The 23332-nt window shown below is 40.9% G+C and overlaps 1 protein-coding gene across 4 annotated transcripts in view; it reads left to right on the top strand.

Moving 5' to 3' along the window:
• The window catches only part of ROR1 (receptor tyrosine kinase like orphan receptor 1), a 408226-nt gene that overhangs the window by 380263 nt on the left and 4631 nt on the right, over positions 1-23332 (top strand). The window contains exons 8-9 of one of the 4 annotated variants that reach the window (XM_082453453.1): positions 301-379; positions 9039-9158. In XM_082453453.1, the coding sequence (XP_082309579.1) occupies positions 301-356 (56 nt within the window). In that variant the 3' untranslated portion in view covers positions 357-379; positions 9039-9158. The other 3 variants (XM_082453451.1, XM_082453452.1, XM_082453455.1) reach the window with 3 other exon arrangements.

The following is a 23332-nucleotide window of genomic DNA, read 5'->3' as shown; positions in this document are numbered from 1 at the left end:
TTCAAACCTTGGCCCTTTATTTCACTCTAGATAAGTCCTGAGCCACAGTTCTTCCACTAGCCAGGCCAGCATGTCTGATTCACCTCTAATTAAAGGTTTCTCCATCTACCAAACAACCAGAACTTCCAAACAGCAGTAGAGTAAGTCCCTTACATATGAACCTTCAGGTTGCGAACTTTCAAAGATGCAAACTCGCGTTCCATCAGCGTCAGGCGTGAGTGAAATTGCAGCTTGCCCTCCGTCTCCTATTGCTGACGATCCTTCAGCTCTACCATCTCCCACCTCCTCTCCCTCCTCCAGTCAGTAACTCTTCTTGCCTGTTCACTCGATGCCAGCCCCTGGATGCCAGCTGTTGAACTGTACTACTGTACTTTTCAAGGTACTGTAAGATTAAAAATGTTTTCTTTATTTTCTGTGTTTGTTTTCAATATGTTATTTGTGTGAAAAGTATTATAAACCTATTACAGTACAGTACTATATAGCCGATTGTGTTAGTTGGGTACCTAAGCTAACTTTGTTGGATTTATGTACAAATTGGACTTACGAACGTGCTCTCAGAACGGAACACGTTCGTGTGTAGGGGACTTACTGTGTTGTTTTTACACCTAAACCAGCTTCACTGAAGAGTACCCATTGATAAGAAAGTAGTGAACCATTTGGCTCAATTTGGAGTTTTCGTACCTGGCCTGTTGCTTTTGTATTTCCTTTTAAGTCCTTGCCTTGCAACGGTTTGCCAAAGGGCACGTTGCCCAGTTCTGTGCCTGAATAGCCCTGACTTGTCCCATAACCTTACAAACACCCGCCCTGGGTTCTGCTTTGTCACAAACCATTTTCTCCAACGTGGTGGTTTACAGTTTGGGGCAAGGCAGATGTTTTCCAGATTGCGAACATTGCAGTTTTTAACTCACTCTGTCAGCAGCCTTCTCCCATATTTCACAGAAGACCTGTTGTAAGGCAATTTGTCTTTCAGCCATTTCTTCAGACCAAAATTGAACATTACAGTGAATTGGATGGTGGGGAGGGGAGAAGGAGGTAGGAGGAAGGAATAGAGTACTGCTTTGTATAGTCTGAAGTTTTCCGGAAGAGTTATTTTTGTGCTACAGAGATTTTCAAGATGTACTTTGGTCTCCAGTCTTTATATATTTTCGACAAAGTAAAGAACAATAGTTACCGGAAACTTATAACTGAGTCATGTTCCATAAACATTTTTCACCATGAAATAATTTTCTCTCAAAAGTTTTTTTATTGTCTCCAGTATGCATTGAGTCATTTACCCAGTGTGTCAGCTACTCTAGCAATAAGCTTTTGGAAGCCCTTAACTCTTTGGGCCCACTACCATGCCAATAGGAAGTGCTCCTTGTCATCTTGGACTTTTGGTGACAGAATTCTGCTATAACACCACAATGATTGTTGTTATTGGCTTTGCATCAGTCAAGATTCTGGCAGGAAACAAAAGGCACAGGCAAATAGACTAAGAATTTTATAAAGAGATTGTTTTTAAAGGTGTTGGCAGAGTTGGGGTAAACCAATGAGGTACAGGACCTGGGGCTAGCAGGAGTGGGAAGCATTACCATTCTAGGCCTGGAGAGTCAAGGGAATGATCGGTTACCCCTCCCCATAGAGTACAGCTGAGGCTGAAGAGAGGGCTGTCCAGTGTGTGCTGTGGCCTTTGGTGGAGGGATGCAGAACACACCAGCCCTACTCTCTCTTCTTGCCCTGGGGTTCTTCTTATCATACCAATGCCTCCTATCAGCTGGGCCTAACTGGAAGCCAGAGTCCATTACTCCTGTACATAGAGGTCAGCCTCAGCACAGAGCTGCATAAAAAAGGACTAAGACTGGATCTGGTGAGCTGAGGACACTCAGGGAAAATATTCACCACTGGCTTTAAATCAATTGCTTCGTAAGAGAGTCCGAAGTTCAGTAGGGGTCTGAATAAGGTATGTCAGTCAACTCAGTTTATAAAATCAGAGAATCTTGAGAGGAACGTAGAAGTCAACCAGCCTCTGCTTGAACATGCCAGAGACCTCCAGAGACAGGGATATCTCTCTACACCAAAGTGATTATGGGGTGGCTCCCCCCGCTCAAAATCTGCCTTTGTAGGCCAGAAACTAAAACTTGTATGTGAAATCTCCTGAATTTTTTTTTTAAATTTAAGCCACGAATTCAAACTGTGGGCGGGGGGGAAAGCCTAGTAAGGAACAAGTGTATTTACTAGATCTGGTTTTTAACCTCTTGTGTCATTTCTCATCCAAATTTGAAGACATCTATTGCATCCTTCATTCGATTTTTTTCTTTGGTCTAAAGAGCATGTAGCTCTTCCCGCCTTTCCTTACCCATCCTCCTCCTCCTCCTCCTCTGGATGTTTCTTGCTCCTTCAAAGTCCTTCTTAAAAACATGACTCTTAGAGTAGAAAACTTTTGATGTCTTTTAACCAGAACCGACCAGAAGAGGACCATGATGTTCTCGACCATGACTCAGTCCTGCCAACGAAGGGTATTTCGTTGCTATAATGCCATCTATGAAAATTTTTTGAGCAATTTCATCATGCTGTTGTTGGGTCCAACTGAGCCTTCAAGTCTTCACTAAAACTTACTAGTCTTCTTTTGTCTGTTCGTTTGTCTTTAATTTGGTTACCTCAAAAATTATTTAGTAGATTTGCTGAATCATCGACTTCTCTAAGCAAGGTCTTTAACCTAACTCCAAGCTATCATATTTATTTGTAAAATTTCAACTGTTGGTTTAAGGGTCATTATTTTAGCCTGTTGTGTATGAATCTCTAAAATTTTATTTCTATAGTCAATTAGGTATCTTTCCTAGATTCAGGCCATTTTCAAGTTTGATAAGCACATCACCATCAAGTAGTTGATGACAGTGTTGAACAGGCAGGTTCTCTCAAGGATAGCCTTCTATAATTTGATGTTGTTTTGCTGATTAACACTGTTAGGGTACAGCCATGTGGTGAAGTACAAAACCATCTATTGATATTATTATCTAGCCCTCCATCTTTTGTCCATAAGGATATCATGCATCACCTGATCAAATGCTTTGCTAAAGTTTAACTGTGCTTGGTCTACCACTCCAAAATAATCCTATCAGAGATGAAAGACATTTAATTTTATAAAACCTATTGGATTTTGGAACTTAAAAAATTAGCTCAAATAAAAAGTGGGCAAAGGACTTAAATAGACATTCCTCCAAAGATGATATACAAATGGAAAAGCATATAAGCATATGCTCAACATCACTTATAAAGATTAAAGTAATTAAAGAAATGCAAATCAGAGCTACAATAAGATCTCACCTCATACCCATGAAGATGGCCACTATCAAAAAATAGAATATAGCAAATGTTAGCAAAGATGTGGAGAAATTAGAACCATTTTGCACTTTAGGTAGGAAGGCAAAATGTTGTAGCTACTATAGAAAACAGTATGGATATTTCTCAAAAAGTAAAAAATAGAATTACCGTATGATCCAGCAATCCCACTTCTGGGTATACATCTAAAAGAATTGAAAGCAGGATCTCAAAAAGATATTTGCACACCCACGTTCATTGCAGCATTATTCACAATAGCCGAGAGTAGGAAGCAAGCCAAATGCCCACCAGTGGACTAATGGATTAAAAAAATGTGGTGTACACATACAATGGAGCATTATTCAGCCTTAAAAAAGAAGGAAGTCTTGTCACATGCAACAACATGGATGAACCTTGAGGAGATTATACTGAGTGAAACAAGCCAACAAAAAGACGAATACTATATGATTCCACTTATATGAGGTATCTAAAGTAGTCCAATTCCTAGAAACAAAAAGTAGAATGGTGGTTGCGAGGGTCTTGGGGGAGGGGGAAATGGAGACTTGTTGTTCAATGAGTATGGAGTTTCAGTTTTGCAAAATGAAAAAGTTCTGGAGATCTTCTGTACAACAGTGTGACTATACTTCACACTACTGAAATGTACACTTAAAAATGGTTAGGATGGTAAATTTTGTTATGTGTTTTTTACCATAATTAAATTTTTTTTTGATTAAAAAGAAAAGTTTAGCCCAATTCTTTCCTTTTATAGAGGAGAAAACTGAGGCCCTGAGATTTAAAGAAACTTTTAGTGAACTCATGTGGATTCTAGTTGCTAAGGTTTTTTCTCAAGTGCTCACAAATGAGTTACTGCCCCTAACTTAATGTGGTTAAAACATTTCCCAAAGAGAAAAATCTTAATCACTGTATATGGGCTATTCAGAGTCTTTTAAAGAATTCGTTTGAGAATACATAAGGCAATAGATCATCTACTTAGTATTTCCATCATTAAGCCAAGAGAGCGAATGGCTGGGCCCAGCATGCCAGCTGAAGGCCTAATTACCACCTTTTCTCCTTTGGCTTCCAGGTATACGCTTAAATATCACCAATGCAGGCCCCCATCTGCCACAGACCTGCTTATTTTGTAGTTTTCAGATAATAAATGGTGGCTATTCCTGTTTGTTTTCTACGGTTTTAACATTTTTTTCAGACAAGATCATAATTCAACTTGTTTAATTTCATTTGAATTCTAAGGTTTTGTAAGACTCCTTCCCACCTTTGCCAGATTTAAGATCTGAGCACTTTCGTGTTTTAACTCAAAGTAATATCCCAGATATGTTTCACTTCATAAAAGTACCTCTTGAATGAGAAATTGTGTTTACCTTGCTTTAAGCCCCAGGAGAAGAAAGAAGTATTTTTTCTCCATTATATTTAATTACTAATCAAAGTATTGAATATCATTGTAAAAATAAAATAGGAATGTCAGATGTGAACTGTGATACCAAATTGTTGATTTTTAAAAGGAAATTAATCATGTGGTCTGGACTAAATTGTTGGTTTCAAAAATCCCAAGTATTTAACTTGATGTAACTAAATATGTGCATTTAACTTTTAAACAGTTATTCCAAAGTATTAAAAATCTTCCCCATTCTAATTTTCAGCCAATTTTCTTTGCAGTGCCTCGGAAGTGTCCATTACCCTTTAAAGTGAATAGTAAGAATAATGTCCATTGTTCTTATGTGATTCTTTTTAATAGTATAGATCCCACTAGATATTAGTCCTTACTGAGAAGGAATCTTGGAATCTTAAGGAGAATGATGAAAAACAATTCCATATAGTATTTTAATTTTTATTAGCCGTATAATTTAAAAAGCACAGAGGCATCGAAGACACACTCGCATTCCAACCCTGACTCCACCACTTCCTAGCTTTGGCAAATTTATGCTTTCTCAGCCTCAGTTTCTCTGTTTGTGAAATCAAGATAACCCAAAGTGCTGGGTTAAAATGAAGAATAAAAATGCTAGGATATTAAAAAGGAGTTGGTCAAATGTTAGTTTTCTAATTTTCCATGAGTAAGGTTAGTTGTTCTGTGGAATGTTTTGTTTTTTGGGGTTTTTAAATATTTTTTTAAATTAATTAATTTATTTATTTTTGGATGCGTTGGGTCTTTGTTGCTGCACGCAGGCTTTCTTTAGTTGCAGTGAGCAGGGGCTACTCTTCATTGCAGTGCGCGGGCTGCTCATTGCAGTGGCCTCTCGCTGCAGAGCATGGGCTCTAGGCATGCGGGCTTCAGTAGCTGTGGCACGTGGGCTCAGTAGTTGTGGCTCACGGGCTCTAGAGCTCAGGCTCAGTAGTTGTGGCACACGGGCTTAGTTGCTCCGCAGCATGTGGGATCTTCCCGGACCAGGGCTCGAACCTGTGTCCCCTGCGTTGGCAGGTGGATTCTTAACCACAGCACCACCAGGGAAGCCCCTATGGAATGTTTTTATATGAAGTTTTTTGAGCCAGACACCGACTCCCCTTCTGGCCAAATGCAGAGAGCTGTGTGGGAAAGGAAGCCTGTCATCAGTAAGACTTACAATAGGCCTGAATTTGTTTTCTGTCACTTCCAACATGGCCACATAGTGTTCTGCTTGATTATTTCACTTGGCAAGAAGACATTGTGCTAGTTTTGCATATCCTCGCTGTAATCAGAAGGAGCCAAGGTTGACGATGTTTAAAGGATTTAGCTTCTTGAAGTTTGTTCTCCTGCAGACCTACAGGGGGATTTGTCCCAGGCCTCCCGTTTACAGTCAAAGGCGTTCTGTGAATAATCTGATACGGACTAAGTACAGAATAGACTCCTTTGTTTGCCAGACAGGTGAGAGCCCTACTTTCTCTTGTTGCTAAAAATGTCGGCCAGAAAAGTGACTAGCATTACATTCGTACTAAATTAGCCTCGTTCCTTTTGTAATCTTACCCTCATAATGATTTCACTGAAAATCCAAGAATAACAAGAAGAACTTACCCCCCTAGGGTCCTGAGAAATCTGAAAGTATTTTATAATGTTAACACTTAGCATAACCTCCAACAACTATGCAGCAGTTTTAGATTTTCCGAGGTTCTTTTGTGAATATCCTCTCTCACGTGAACTAAACAAGATTGGCAGAGCAGGTACCATTATCCTCCTTGAATAACTGAGGAGATGGAGGTCAGTGAGGTCGTTCTTGCTTAAGGTTATTTAGAATTTCCTGCCCCAAACTTTTATTTCCTGAATCTTTTCCTACTCTAAGGGTGGGGGGTAAACATTGGGTGATTGAGTTGTAACAGGTACTAGAATAGATAGTTTCTATGTTACTTCACTTATGGTTTACAACAGTTCTATGAAATAATCCCATTTTACAGATGAGTTTGCTCAGAGTGGCCAAGTGCGTACTCAAGGTTACATAGATAATGACAAAGGCAGTCTTCAGAGCTTTCTCCCTCTAAAACATAATCTTCCTTTATTCTGCTACATTGTCTATATAGAGATATAGCAATCTCTCTCTCCCTATCTGTCCACCCACCCACAGACATGCAGAAACAGTTGTTACTAAAACACCCAAGACCCAGTTCCTAATGACTAGAATGATTAGAATAGCCTCCAGAGATGCCTGGGTTATATGTCTACCTGCCACAGCATACAAAGCGGGGAGTTCAAAAGCAGTGCACCTGGCAAAGCTTTTGTGTTATTCCCCACCTTTCAGACCTCCTTCATCCTTCCTACCTGTGTGAAACAAGAAAAATCCTACCATGAGAAAATAGGTGCAAAACAACAGCCGCTATCAAAGTACTGGCGGTCTAGTGTAGTATCTGGAACAGGAGGTGTGAAGCGAGACCCACAGGAGAGGAATCCAAGCTGTTGAATTACTAGCTGCAGGTCCTTGGGCAAGTAAATTAACCACTCTGCCCCTCAGCTTCCTCACCTGTAAAAATGGGGATGAGGATGGCGCCTACCTCATGGGGTTGCTTGTAAGGATAAAATGAATGAGTTTTGAAAAGTGCTTAGAATAATACTTAGCCCATATTAATAATAATAGCTAACATGATTTTCTGCTGGTAGAAAACACTCAAGAAATATTAAAACTATCATTTTTATTATACTCAGTAAGCAGATTTTACCCTTCCCCAGCCCCTCTGAGGGTTAACCCAGAGATCACAATCCCAACACCCAGGTTTTGGTGCCCCTTCCTAATTTCTCGGGTTGAGTCTGTTTCTGTGGGGAGTGTGATTAATTACTGCCATATCTCACTGAACAGGTTCCCAAAGAAAGTGTGTGCAAGTAAAGACTATGTACAAGTATATTCTCACTTACCAAGCTTTGCCGGGTACGCAGCTTTTGAACTCCCCACTTTGTATGCTGTGTCAGGGAAGCTCACTGTTTAGAGGGACTTCTGGGCTCTCTTCACCACTCTATCCATACTTCCCTTGTAGTATTTCCAATAGCATATTGTAATTATCTTTTCTCTGTTCTCCTTAGCAGATCACGAGGTCCTTAAGGGCAAAGGACATGTCTTATTTCATTTTATATTCCCAGTACCTAGTGGAGTGCTTGGCAGTAGTAGCTTTTTGTTTATTGACTGACTGAAACAAATGGGGGGATGAGGGAATGGATGCATGGTTAATTCTTTTAAGTAAATAATCATCTCTGAATTTTGTGTCAATCTGAATTTTCACACTTTGGATTTTCTTAAAGCTAGATAGCTGATGAGGGTACTGGTGATCAGGACATGTCATTATGCAACCCTTCTAATTACTGTCCCATAATGCTTGCATTGTTTTACCAGTCAAATAATTCATTAATTTTAGTATATGCCCAGGGTATTTAGTTTAATGGTCAGACTCAAACCAAAAAAAGAAAAGTATGTGTCCTTGTGTCCTTCTATACAAGTTATATTCTTTTCCAAGCAGTGGTAACAGTGGATGTATAAGATTTCAAAAATATACTTCAAAGGGTTAGCACTCATAATTATTGAGTTCATATGAAACCATTTAAGAAGAATTCTTGGGTTTCAAAAAAGTGTCAAGTTATAGAGTGATGCTGTGCAAGAGGGAATTGTAGACACCGTCCAAAACAGATACTTCACTTTTGTGGATGAGAAAAAGTGAGACCCAAAGAGGTGAATGATTTGTTCAAAGTCACACAGCTCATCAGAGACTGAGCTGGCCCTGACTTCAGGTCCCCATATTCTCAGGCCAGTGGCTTTGTGGACCCTGGGGCCAGGATCCTCTGGTGATATTGCTTCTGGAAGATGCAGGACTGGCCCTATATGTCCAAGCCAGCCAAGACAAGGGCACGATTTCTGGAACACCGTGTTGCGGTGGTTGATTCGGGCTGGCAGCCAGTGGAAGAAGACCCCTGGGGTCCACATCAATGCTCTTAGATGTACACAGTCCATCCATGTGGCGTTTAACTTTTAAGGTGTTGGAGAAATGCAGGTCTGCTGCTGAAGAGAGGCAACATCAAAGGGGGGACCCACACACACGCGAAGTCTTCGCAGTGTCCCTCTGCAATTTTTAAACGTTTGAACTTTAAACTTTTCAACTTTGATAAACTACACTGAAGGTCTGATGGAAACAAATTGTAATAAGCAAGGGTTCTTTTTTCTCACAGTAGATTTGTGTGTATAGAAGAATAGGAGGACATTTTAAGCTCTGCCATGTAATATTATTCCATGTTATTCGAACTAGTATAACTTTTGCTCTTTTCCATTTTCTACACCCAGATTCAAAGGATTCCAAGGAGAAGAACAAAATGGAAATCCTGTACATACTGGTGCCTAGTGTTGCCATCCCCCTGGCCATTGCTTTGCTCTTCTTCTTCATTTGTGTCTGTCGCAATAACCAGAAGTCATCGTCACCGCCTGTCCAGAGGCAGCCAAAACACGTCAGAGGTCAAAATGTGGAGATGTCAATGTTGAATGCATATAAACCCAAGGTAAAACTAGCAGTCCTGAGCTGCGCTTATTCTATAGACTTCAAGTTAAAGCAACACTTATAACCCACCCAAGCTTAGAAATCAAATGATATAGAAACAGAAATTTTATCAGTGCTAGAGTTCATTTTCAGCATAGCCATGCATTTCTAACTTTGTCCAAGGCAGCTTGAGTATACTTTCATCAGTGTGACCAATTTGGTGCTGGGCCCGTCCTAGCACTACCTTACGTAGAGTTTGGGCTGGAAGGAATTCTTATGAGATCATCTCTTCCAGCCCCTGGGGACTCAGAATGTGGACTATTTTTCCACATTTTAAAGAAGGAAATTCCATACTCTTCCAATCAAACTGAAAGAGATGAACAGAGAGAGAGAAATCAGACATTGTTTACTAACTTCACTTTCAAAAAATCCTTTTGCTTGTACAACAATGTTCAGGTATTAATACTACTGTACTGTACACTTAAAATGGTCGATTTTATGTTATGTGTTTTTTACCACAATTTAAAAAATCCTTTTCATGCCTAACCTAAATCCCTTTCTCTTTGGTTTAAACATATTTTAAGAGAAGTGTTGTCCTTCCCACAATCTTTGAATGCTGTTTTATAATAGCCCACCTTAGCCTTCTCCTCTCTTTGCTAAATCAATCCACTTCCTTTTAGTTTTTCCTCAACATCTTTCAACATTTGGGTTGCTCAGGGTCCTGGCAAGGAACCCAGGGTCACTGGCCCTTTCCTTAAATGGAGCACACACCACATCTTGAGGCTGAAATACAACAGAGGCTTTCTCTCCGGAAAGCCAGCACCCCAATCCCAGGCCTCTCGGGAAAGAGATTTCATTTAAATAATTTAGGATTCTTGCATCCACAGAAGCCTGCCTTTTCTTTGTGTTCCAACTCCACAGGAACATTCATTCAACAAATATTTATCTTCTCTGTGGGTTAGTGACCATATTATTCTTTTGACCCTCATAAAGAGGAGATGCATCACTTTTTATACAATTTTAGGAAAAAAATTGCCTGCACACTCAAATCAATCCTTTTACCCAATAAGTAAAGTAGCATAATTGGGCCTGACGCATAGTCCTCATCTGACTTTATTTTGCTTTGCTGTTGAATTTTTTTTTAATTTAAAAAGTCTTAAAATATTTTTCTATTGCAAAGTCATACTTGTTGGTAAGGTTTTGGGGTTTCTTAAATGCTAAAAGAAATCATTTTTTTAAGTATTCTGTTCCAAGCAAAACCACTGTTCTCTCTTTTTTTTTTTTAATTTATTTATTTTATTTATTTATTTTTGGCTGTGTTGGGTCTTCGTTGCTGCGCGCAGGCTTTCTCTAATTGTGACGAGCAGGGGCTACTCTTCGTTGCGGTGCACGTGCTTCTCATTGCAGTGGCTTCTCTTGTTGCGGAGCATGGGCTCTAGGCACACGGGCTTCAGTAGTTGTGGCTCGCGGGCTCTAGAGCGCAGGCTCAGTAGTTGTGATGCATGGGCTTCTTTGCTCTGCGGCATGTGGGATCTTCCCGGACCAGGGCTCGAACCTGTGTCCCCTGCATTGGCAGGCGGATTCTCAACCACTGAGTTCACTCGGTGGCTTGGGGAATGGGTGGCGGTGGAGGTTTAACTCGTGATATCCTCGCTGCTAGCTGGCCAACTTACATACATTACCGCGTGTTACGTAATAGCACGGTTAATCCTTACAAATGTAATAGGAGAAAATAGAAGGGTTAACATTATTGCACATTCATGTAGTCACACCTAGTTAACCGTTTACATATCCCGTGACTTCAAACTTCTAGTGCAATAGTCTTTGTTCTGTGAGACTCTTTCCCTGTCATTTCTGTTACTAAATTCTGAGAAGCCTTACAAATCCTAGAGCTCTGGGTGGGAGAGAGGGCCAGGTCAGTTTGTTTCTAGTAGTCACTATGCAGCAACCACCATCCTGGGGAGGTGGGCTCCTCGTTGCTGTGGCAGGAATTATAGGAAGAATCACTTCCATTCGGAAAAATTACCTGTGTTGTAGGTCAGCCTCAATCTGCAATTCAATTCCATTCTAAGTGGAGGTTTATTTTGCAACACATGATGTCCAACAGGCACGGTGTTTTGGATTTACGTTGTCTTTCAAATAAAGATCTCAGAGGGCTCTGTGGCACAAATAGAGAAAACTAATACATACTGAATGATACACATTATCAGGAACTATTCCAGGAGCTTTTACATTCATTGTCTCATTTAATCCTCGCACCTATTATATAAGGTAGGTATTATTATCACTCTCCTACAACCAGGGTAACTGAGACTCCAAACCAGTTAAGTAACTTGCCTAAGGTCACAGAGCTAGTAACTGGAAGAGATAAAATGTGAATAGAGATTTTTCAGCTCTAGGGAAAGCCCTTGAACTTGCCCATGCCATGATAACTTTTTCACAGGACAAATCATGCTGGGGAGGGGGTATGGGGGCAGGCAAATAATTAAATATGACACTCCATTTGTCAGTCTGGGCTGAACACTAACCACAGGATTCACCTGGCTCTGACAGACCTCCTGAAGAGGCCTGGATAACAGTTGTAAGCTTGAGTTACATAGCCCCAGTCCTGCCAGGGACATGTGAAATTTGGCCAGAGCAGCAATAGTCCTCCATCCTCCATGGTCATGGAGACAAATGTAAAATATACGGGGATAAATTTTTCCTAAGACTTGGTGAAGCAAAACATTGTTTTCATCATTTCTGGACCGTTTCCGAAATGTGCCTTGCGAAATCTCCCAGTGTCAAGATTTCTCCAACACAAAGCTTAGACTTTAGCCTTAAACAGCTCACAAGCAATTCTGAATCAGACTCGAAGTAGGAATGGCTCAAGAATATGTGACTGGGTTGAGGAGGGGAAAGGAAACAACAAAAACAAATGCTAACTTTTTTTTTCTTACTCTCCTAAGAAATTTGGCTCCAATCAAATTTGACTTATTCAGCTGTTTGTTTTGGTTCTTACTGAGTGCCTTTCCTGGAAAAAGCACAAAGAACTTTGTAGACCTTAAAGAAAATTCCCAAATGTAAACAGTCAATCTCTAAAACTGCTTTAAGAGGTCACTGACACATAAATATTACACGTACCTATAAAATCTAAAAGGAAGGGACACATAAGAAAGAGAAAAAAACAAAACAAAAAAAGTCTTGGAAAAAAAACAAAACAAAAAAATTCTTGGAAAAAAAACACCCTACCAGAGTATAATCAAAAGGATATTTGGAGGTTGGGATGAAAAAGGAATGAAGGGTAGAAGCTGGTCTGCCCTGGCCTCATTCTTATTTATCCAAATGAATGTGCCCTTCCGGGTTTAAACTATCTCTGTCCATCTCTCTCCACTTGCTGAGCTGATTTTACCCACCGTCCCCGACCCCCGCTGCCCCACCAACCCCAAGTGTTTGTATTAAGAAGAGGCTCCTCTGGGAGATTAGAAATCCATACCCTTCAGAGGTGACAATAGGCAGCTGCAGACAGACTGGCTGACGGGATCTGGCTTGAGTCCCCAGAGAGGTGAACGGTACAGTTGGAAGTTAAAACTTTTGAAGAGGCATGAGTCTCCTTCTGATCTGTGGGGAAAGGAAGCCAGTGGACCAGACAGTCATCTTACGTCTGAGCCTTGAACAGTCAGGAAATGGAGATGCCCCCCCGGCTCCACCTCTAACTGCCCTGTGACCCTGAGTAGCCACTTAGCCTCTCTGTGTCTCAGTTTTCTCGGCTGTTCAGAGAAAGAGGTCGACTGTGTTCATGCAAAGGACGGTTTGTTTATTTTTCTTTTATTTTGCTCAGCAAAAGATTTCAAGCCATTCAGTTGGATTAGTTAATCTCCTATCTTTTCCATCTTTAAAATCTTCTGACAGTACTCGGGTGATGCAGGAACTAAGTAGGGTTTTCCTATCTTGCATCACAAATTTTACAATCTGAGTAGGGGTTTTTTTTTAAAGTACTGTGGAAAATGAACCTTCTCCAAGAAGCCTGGAAACTCTAACTTGCCATCTCTCCGATTCTTTCCCTCTGCCTCCCCCCTCCTCTCCCCACCCCCAAGCTGTCACATCGGAAACACTGAGCAGTCTCGCTGAGGGAGGTAAGCTGTGGAGCTTGCCTCCTGTGGACTTAGAAGGGGAGCAGAGCCTCTCCCTCAAGCACAGGGTGAGCCAGTTCTGTCCTTCCCTATGTGACCCACCTATGTGGGATTTAGACCCTCAAAGAGGTCAAGGGTGGAAGAATTTGAGAATGAGGGGCAGGAAGCCTAACTAAGCCTTCGGGTCAAACTCCTGCAGCTCCTGGCTGATGGAAGGAAGATTGGGGGGAAAGCAAAATTGGCCTGTAGCTTTCTGAAACTGGTGGCTGTATTTTATTTCTCAACTAACCCTCATCTCTTGCCCGCTTCTCTGTTTCTTCACTTCCAGGCTATTCCTCTCTCCTTTTCCTTTCCAGCCAAGGTATTCAGCCGTTGCTGAATGTACTGACACTTAATTATGTTCCCTGGGCCTGTCCCTTTTGCTAGCAACATGCTTCCATCTAAAAATCCCTGCTGTGGTTGAGCCAGCCCTTTGAAATCCCTGTTCTTATCCACGGTCCCTACACTTAGTGCTAAAAGGTCCTCAATAACTTTTCCACTCACTCCTTAAAGCCATTGTCTCCAAGGCTTCTGAGCTCATCATTCTATTCACATGGCCTCTGGGGAATCACCAGTGATGTAATTTAATCCGATGGCCTTTCCCAAGCCTTCATCCTCTTTAATTTCTCTGGAGCATTCGATATTCTTAACCACCATCTTGAAACACTTCTTCTCTTGGCTCTCCTACTATCTCCTCGTCTTTTCTTCACTAGTTCTTCTTCTTTTTAACTCCCCAAATGGGAGCCTCCTCTGATGTCTGTCAGTTGTCTTTCCTCTTTCTCTCTCTCATGCTGATTTCATCCTCTGGCATTGCTCTAGCTCCCACTTGACATAATGATTCCCCAATCTGGAAGGACCGAATCTCAAGTTATAAAATTCTTCCTCCCAGTACATAGGAGTCCACAGTCTCTGGGCCTAAGTTACCTTTCCAGCCATATTTGTTCTTAGTTTATTTCTAAGAGGTAGTATAATATACTTCAATGATCAAGGATTTAGAGGCAGAGAGATATGATTACAAATCTCGCCTCCATTGTTTACTGGCCATGAGATCTTTGTTTTCTCATTTATAAAACAAGGATACAAATAGTACTTAAAAGAGATGTTTAAATGTATTTTTATTGCAGTATAATTCACACACATTATATTAGTTTCAGGTGTATAACATAATGATTCAATATTTTGATATAGTGCAAAATGATCACCACAGTAAGCCTAGCTAACATCTGCCATCATACATCGTTACAAAATTTTTTTTCTTGTGATGGAAGTTTTAAGATTTATTCTCTTAACAACTTTCAAATATACAATCAGTATTACGAACTATATTGGCCATGCTGCACATCCCCATAACTTACTTATTTTATAACTGGAAGTTCGTACCTTTTGACTCCTTTACCTGTTTTGCCCACCCCTTCCCTCCCCACTCTCCGCCACTAGCAGCCACCAATCTATTCTAAACGAGCTGTTTCTGACACTTCAAGATAGCGTGTCTGGCACGTCACAGGTCCTCAACAGCTAGAAGTTACTATTATTTTTTTGTTACAGTGATGATATGAACAATCACAAACCTTTTAAATCAACCACCAAATGCTGTGTACAGGATACTGTGGGCTGAGGAGGAAGCTATAGGATTCGGCAGCCCACAGCATTAACTGGGGTGAGGACAAGGCAATTAGAGCAAAGATTATAGAGGTAGCTCTTTAGATAGCTCTGGTATTCCTGTGCCCATCCAGTGAGCATAAATCCTCTGCCCCACACCCTGTTCACACCCTGGATAAAATCCCTCAGGGCAGAGAGGGTCTGATAGTGAGGACTGGGGATAGTGGGGGACTGTCCAGTACAGAGATCAGCTTAAAACTATGTCTTTAGAAGTTTTACTTCTAGGGAGAATGAGTATTATGAATGGATATTATGAATAAGCTGAAGTACTTCACATGCATTATCTCAATACAGTCTTTACAGTAACCCTCTGAAGTTGGTACTAATTTGAGCCTGATTTGGGGCGGTAAGAAAACTGAAGCTTGAGATTCAGGGTCTGCCCAAAGTCACACAGTTAGTGAGTGGCAGAGCCAAAACTCAAACCCAGGTCTGTCCAGGTCCAGAGCCCAAGTGTTCCCTATTTCAGCGGTCCCCAACCTTCTTGGCACCAGGGACTGGTTTCGTGGAAGACAATTTTTCCACGAACGGGGAGCGAGGGATGGTTCAGACGTTAATGTGAGCGATGGGGAGCGGCAGATGAAGCTTCACTCACTTGCTCGCTGCTCACCTCCTGCTGCGCGGCCCCATTCCTAACAGGCCACGGACCAGTACCCGTCCGCAGCCTGGTGGTTGGGGACCCCTGCCCTATTTCACTCTACTGCCTTAATTTTCAGGCTGAGTGAAACACACAAGCCCAAGTTATGAGCACATGGTAGCTCACGCTGACATTAAAATTACTGGCATCTGTTCTGCCTGTTTCCAGGCAGAATAGAACATCTCCTGTTGACATTATAAAGCAACTCCACCACAGAATCAATCCTGGTCACCACCAAACATCCAAACTAACTATCAGAAAGTTAACATTATAGAGAAAAGAACTGTTTCTGAAGTTAAATCACTTCCAGAGAAGTGCAGCTGAACTCTGAACAAATGTGGCAAACTATTGGTTGGAACTCCCTCTAGAATTTGATTGCATAAACCAGAAGGCACTTAGTTCAGCTGTAGTCTTTGAAAATGTCCATAATCTCCGAAAATCAAATGGTTGTGGCCTTTAAGCTTTTAGAATGTAATCATTTCCATTTATGAGTGGAGTCAGTTGTTTCACAATTCTAACACTGTTTACCTAAGAACCAGTAAAATGCACAGGAAAGGAAAATAGGCTTTAGAGTCAAGCAGATTCCTGTCAACAGCCAAGGCCAGATACTAAAAAAAATCTCAGTTTCACATACTCTCCAGGGCTCTTGTGCCCAACTCAGGTAAAGCCTGCTGTTGAATGGTTTTGTTCACTTATCCCTGTCAACTAATGGGAGCAACAAAGGATCAACCAGAGTAAGGTCTAGGTCATCAGAGACCGGAGAGTAATTACACCTTGACATTCTACTTTTATACCAGTGGGCCTCATGCTTTTAAAATTGTGGCGCCCTCTGAGGATCAAATGAAAACTACCTCTTCTTCCCAGAAAAGTGCTTCATCTTTGGAGCCAGACACAGCTGGAGCTGAATCTTGACATCACTACCTAATAGTTGTGCTTCCATAGGCAAGCTACTTAACCATTGAAGGCCTTAATTTCTTGATCCATAAAGTGGGGAAATCATAGTATGAATCTCACGGATTTGTGATGAGGGTTAAATGAGCTCATGCATTGAACACGGAGAGACCCCACAAGGGAGTGTAGCGTAGTCATGAGGAAGACAGACCCTGGAGTCTGAATTTACAACCTACTAGTTGTGGGATCACTTAACCGCTGTTCCTCAGGTTCTCCATCTGTAAAATGGGGATAATAGTCATAGTGACCAATGTCATAGCGTTATTGTGAGGATGAAAAGAATTAATATGTATAAAGCACTTATAGCCTAACACATAAACAGCCCCCCCTCCCCAAATCGTAGCCGTTATTATGATTTCATTGTCTGGTACATGGCAAGTATTCAGTACATGGTAGTTATTACTAAGCTCAGATTACAAACATCTAGGATAGGAGTTGTGTCCTCTCTCCTCATGGTTCTTAAATGGTTTCTCATATACTATTCTGTGTGTATACTCTTTGGTACATAGTATATATAGTATCAGTTGACTGACTGAGGTAACCAGCTATGAAAATATATCCCACACAATTGGCTGCACATGAAAATATAATAAACCGATGACATGGCCCAAGCTGTAGCATGATTTCTATTTCAAAACCTTGAATCTCTCTGACAGCAGCCATGCAGAATATAACCCAGTGAAATACCAGTCGATGGCTCTTACATTTTTCTCTAGCTGGCATTTCCAAAGCATCTTCCAAAGCAGGGTGTTATAGTCTCTGTCTCGTGTAAGTCAGAATCATTCAGTCAGGGTCTACAGGCACACTGTGGTCATTCATCATGCTGGGAGCAGGGACCAGACACTCAGTAACTGTCTGATCCAGAAAGTTGTATTCTTTTCTCTTTTCTCTTTTTTTTTGAAAGTCATATTCATTTATTCCAGTCCCAGAGCATTCTCATCACCTGGCAACTTGTCAGGACTGCAGAATCTGACTTACAGAATTAGAAACTCTAGGAGTGAGGCCTAGCAATCTGTGTTTTAACAGGCCCTCTGGGGCATTCCAGTGCCTGCTCTGGTGTAGACTCTGCTGATCAACTTGAGATTCAGAGAGTAAGTCCACAAGCAATACAGTTCTCAGAGAAAACTGTGCTTTCAAAGAGACACAGACCTGGTCATGTCCTCCTATTACCCCAAATTACCCCCTAACTTCAATAGGGCCAGGATCTGCTTCATTATTCCTCTAACAGGGTGAGGACAAATGTCACTGTGTGGGACCCGCTCTTCTCCTGCAGATACTTGTATCCAGCTAGAATCGGCAAACGTGTAGAGCAAAAGAGATTTGTAAAAGGGCAGCAGTCTTGGGACGTGAGGGATGGGAAAGGAACAAGGAGAGGGGCTGCAAGGACTGTAGGAGGAGGTTTGGGTCCATTGTAGGAACATGAACTTCAGTCCTCTTCCAGCACCTGCTGCCGGAGCCACCTTCCTGTCCCAGAGCACCGCCCTGAGCTCCGGTTCCCTCCACCCTCATGTGGCTCTGCTTTTCATCTGTGTGTCTACTTCAAATTGGACTCAAAAGTAGAGCCATCAGTCATGCCCCGTTCAGGTTAGAGGTGAAAAGTCACAGAGTGGGATCCGTGCTGCATGCCAATGTTGATGGCCATCGCAGAATACTCGTCTCAGTTCCTGTGGCAATCACTTAGGAGAAGTGAGCAGGAAATGGCAGCTTAGTCGCAAGCAGTGTCCTCCAGAGGAGTCATTTCAAGTGTATTATCACCTAAGGTGTAACTTCCCAAAGGTCGAAAGAGATAAAGTCACTGAGTCTGTCCGCCTTATCCATCTGCCATCTACATAATTACGATTTTTAAAAGCTACCCATGGGGCTTCCCTGGTGGCGCAGTGGTTGAGAATCTGCCTGCCAATGCAGGGGACACGGGTTCGAGCCCTGGTCCGGGAAGATCCCACATGCCACGGAGCAACTGGGCCTGTGAGCCACAATTACTGAGCCTGCGTGTCTGGAGTCTGTGCTCCGCAACAAGAGAGGCCGCAATAGTGAGAGGCCCGCGCACCGCGATGAAGAGTGGCCCCCGCTTGCCACAACTAGAGAAAGCCCTCGCACAGAAACGAAGACCCAACACAGCCATAAATAAATTTAAAAAAAAAAAAAAAAAATTAAAAAAAAAAAAAAAAAAAAAACTACCCATGGTTCATTGCTTTCATACCTGAAGTTAATGGATCTAAAAGGGGCACACGTCCCCACTTAGCATTCATCACTCAGGTGAGAGAAGCCACCAACATCCGCCTGGCCTCTCTAGCAGCTGTTTCGACAGGACTGCAATACTCACATCGACTCACATCTAAGGACTCACATCTAAAATGTTCTCCCTTCATTTTCCTCCAGTGAAGAGCTCATTTAAACCTGAACACAGTTGTTCTTCAAAAATTTCTAGGGGAAGAAGCACAGTTGGATTTTAGAATAATGTATCAACTTCTACATCAACTTTGATTTTTCTCCCCCCAAAAAAATTATATAATTTTTTAAACCGCACTGAGGCAGATGTGTGTTTACTTTGAGAAGTAAAAATGTTAACATTTAAACTGAAAGCCTGTTTCAGTTTTAAGGTACTTAATTGCCTTACAGCATATAATAAACGGAGCCCATCTTGTCATTCAACTAATGGAGGGAGTGATAAAGAGATAGGAGCCCAGGACCCTATTCATTCCAGTTTTCCTTTGTACTTGGTTTACTTTGGCATCGTGCCTCATGTGTATTTTACACTTCTTTACATTTTGTACATCCCTGTATGACAAATACTTGTCAAACAAAAACTAAACAGATTTATAACCCCTTAACTTGAAATGAGCCAAAATTGAACTGCCAAAACTTTATGACTTCATTTTCTTTCATAGTTTTCCACTACATTGGTTCAAGCAGACAAACCCCACTTGAGGTCAAGCAGAGGTCATTTCACTTTCATTACCAAAATATAATTTACAATATGCCAGACCTAAACAAGTTTAGCCTAAAGGGTCTGTATAATGTAAACCATCTGTTCCTCAACAATACAGCTAATTTCCTGCCGTCACCGTACAGTCTACTGACTGCTTCTTTAAGGGTTTTTATGATTTTTTAACTAGGTCAGGATTTATGTAAAATTTGAAAATGAGTCTATAGTTAAGACTCATTTGTACCAAATAACTTGAGCATTTAAAAAATGCAAATCACTGTGTAAATTGTTCCCCTGAAACCAAGCTCTGAGCATTTTTTTTCTGGGTATTTCTATGCTGGCTGCTGCACAGGTGTTCCAAGGAAAGGTTTTGTGAAATTGGTCATTTTGGTTACTTTCCGTGCTTTTTTTCCAAAGCAAATCCCCAAATTTTGTTCTGACTAGCTCTGGTGAACTATTCCTTCCTTCTGTCAGCTGGAGAAGATTTGGGACCCTATGCCATCTGGCCCACCAGGTATTGGTGAGCTATGACAAGACACACTTTGGGTCAAAACATACTTTTTCATGTGTCTGAACAGAGAGAAAGAAGAACAATTATCATTCCACAGAGTGACCACACACCGAAGGCTGACCTCACAGCCCTGCAAGGTGTCAGGCCCCAGGCCGAGCCTCCAGAGACATGCTGTGTCCAACTGGGGTTGCCGGCCAGCCAACTTCTCTGGTTTCAAACAGAAGGCCTTGTACACACAAGGGCAGCAATTTTGGCTCTCCTAAAAATTCTTGATACTTTTCTAAGCCTCTTTCTCCATCTGTAAAATGGCAAGAGTAAGAGTTCTTCTTCCAAAGGTGAATACCAGAGAACTAATTTTCTTACCTCAGTGTATGGGAATGCAGCCGGCTTTCTTAGCTTGGGACACAAGCCCCAGGGGCCATGTGTCAGGCCAGCGCCAAGGTCCCGTCCACCTCCTCTTCTCTTCCAGTCCCCATCAGTTTGGCCTGCTTGCTTCCTTTCCCATCTGCCACCATCCATTCTTCCACGTGGGTCTTTGCTCCCTCCACCTCCATCCTCATCTTCCAGAATCCTCAGAGGGGCAGACCACAGGCCACTCAAATTCTTACCCACCCTCGGGTTCCAAAACAGAGTCTCTGTCATTTTTAAAGAATTTTTTTTAAAAACCAGCAACTACAGGAGAACAGAGAAAGATTAACAAGAAGAAATTTAAGCATTCGTTTTTTAAACAGAGAATTATAGATGACTATCTAGAGCTATTTAAGGCTGTAAATGGATCTAAATCATTTGCATTGACTCCACTTTCTGGATTACTTCCCTAAGAAGGATAATAAAATTGATTTAAAGAGCACTTATTAGGTGGAAATTACTTTCATACATTGTTGCATTTAATCCCTACTGTAATTATGGAAGCTAGATATTATATTATTTTATAGATATGGAAATAGAGGTTCAGAAAATTTAAGAAACTCACCCAAGGTCAGCCACCTAATATATAGGACTTATCCCACGGGGTTGTTATAGTAAATGAGCTAATATTTGTCAAGTGCTCAGAACAGTGTCTGGCGCATAGTAAGTGCTATATAAATATTAACTATTAATAATAGAAAGCGGCAGGTCCAAGATGCAAGTTCAGATTTGTATGAGCCCAAAGGTTACATGGTTTGAATTACCCCACACTGCCTATGGGTTAGCTTCAGCAGGGGAAGGGGGAAGAGTCCTAACGCCTCCTTAGATCAGTCTAATATTCCTTGGGTTTAGTTCCTCATTCCCACTTTCCCTCAAAAGTAGTTTATTCCTCAGTCCCTTACCCTTCTCTATCACCAAAAGCATGGGGGATCCTGTTTAGGTCAAAAAGTAAGTAATACCTATCGTGCCATTCAAGGGACTTTCACATAAATTGGATTCGTTTACATCATTAGGTAAAGTTCTGATGGAAATCCCTGTCTTAACGTCATGTGGGAAAAATTTACTTTGGATTACTCTGGCCACGAAAGCACAATCAATCTGAGGGCTGCAAGAGTTAAAAAGTAGGCTTGGTTACTCTTCCCATCACCTACATTCTGTTCTCCCAAAGGAACTCCATAGCAACCACAGAATCCTGACCCTAGAAGCAAAAGGAAAAATAGTGCAGGAATTGTGATTGCAGAATAAATTTCCTGGATTTAATCAGATAGAAAGATGGGTCATATGTTTTTAAATTATTCACTTTTTTGAATTGATAATATATTCACCTGGTTCATAAGTTCAAAAGTATAAAAAAGCATAAAGTGAAAAATCTCCCACCTCTGCCCCTCTCCTCCTAGTTCCCACCTCCATATCCTCCCAATAACCACTGCTGTTTCTTGAGTATCCTTTCAGAGTTTCTTTATGCCTATGGGAAGACATATGAATATATTTATTCTTTTTCTCCTCCTCTTTCACACAAAAGCAGCATACAGCATTAACTGTTCTTTTGCTTTTTATTTTTAACTTAGTAGTAGGATTTTGGATATCAGTACATAGAAAGTGTCCTCATTTGTTCTTAAAACTGTATAATATTCTTACAAATGTATAATATTCTTTTTACTAGCTCCACCACAATTAATTTAATCAGTTTCCACTAAGTAGACATTTAGGTTATTTCTAATCTATTACAAACAATACTATAATTAATAGGACTGTATTAATAAGCTTTAATTGCCTAAATGTTTAAAGCAAGAAGTTGCCATTACTTTCAGCAGAAGTAACTTTACTCTAAGACATTTATAGATACAAACCCCATAAAATCTGCTTTAACAGATTAGTGAGACCTATAGATGATAAGAAATATTATTTGCATGGAGGAATTAATGTTTCAAAATTCTCAGTTCTATTTTGTCCTCTTAAGTGGGTATTTTGCTGCAAGTTTATTTACACTTATAATTAGGTTAATGGGCATTTTGCCCTGCAAAAATTAGCCTAGAACAGAGCTAATCATCATGAATTCTAGATTAGTAGAGTTTGGGTTAGAGAAAATTTTTAGTTAATTTTCTAAACTATTGATTTAAACTGTGTACAGAGAGCTCTGAATTCCATATGTACTTGCAAAATTATCAGCTTCAATTGGGATACTCACAGCAGTACTTTTTTCTAAAAAATAAGGATTTAAAGTGCATTTAAAGGGATTATTTAAAAAATCAGTTTAGGTACAAATGCATTACTTTTATGACTTTTTCCCTAACAAATTACATTAAATGTCAGGATAGATCGGAGGTGAATTTCAAAAATAGTAAAAACACATGACATAATAGACGTTTACTGTCAAGATCAAATGTCACAATTTAATATTTATTTTCATTGTGAGCTAGATGCTTTCTCCTGTCTGTTTTCAGGTCAGTCAGTAAATAACCCGCTTGCAAAGCCATAGAGATAATCAGTTGGTTCGAAAGGCAATAGCTCCCTTCAAAAAACTGAAATCTGGGGGACTTCCTGGAGGTCCAGTGGTTAAGACTTCGCGCTCCCAATGCAGGGGGCATGGGTTCAATCCCTGGTCGGGGAACTAAGATACCGCATGCCACACGGTGCGGCCAAAAAACATGAAATATGATTGAGAGGACAAAATATATTCATAAAAAGAGCAGCAATAGCAAAGGTAATAATAGCTAAAAGTTAAATAGCCCTTACCATGTGCCAGACATCATGCTGAACACTTGACAGACGTTAACTTACTAAAAGTTCACAAGAACCCTACAAGATGAGTACGATTATCATTCCATTTTATAGATGAGGGAATTCAAGCACAGAGTGGTTAA

This window comes from Balaenoptera physalus (assembly GCF_965194825.1).
Source record: "Balaenoptera physalus genome assembly, chromosome: 1".
NCBI classification, from domain to species: Eukaryota; Metazoa; Chordata; class Mammalia; order Artiodactyla; family Balaenopteridae; genus Balaenoptera; species Balaenoptera physalus.
This window is presented reverse-complemented; position numbering and strand designations above follow the sequence as displayed.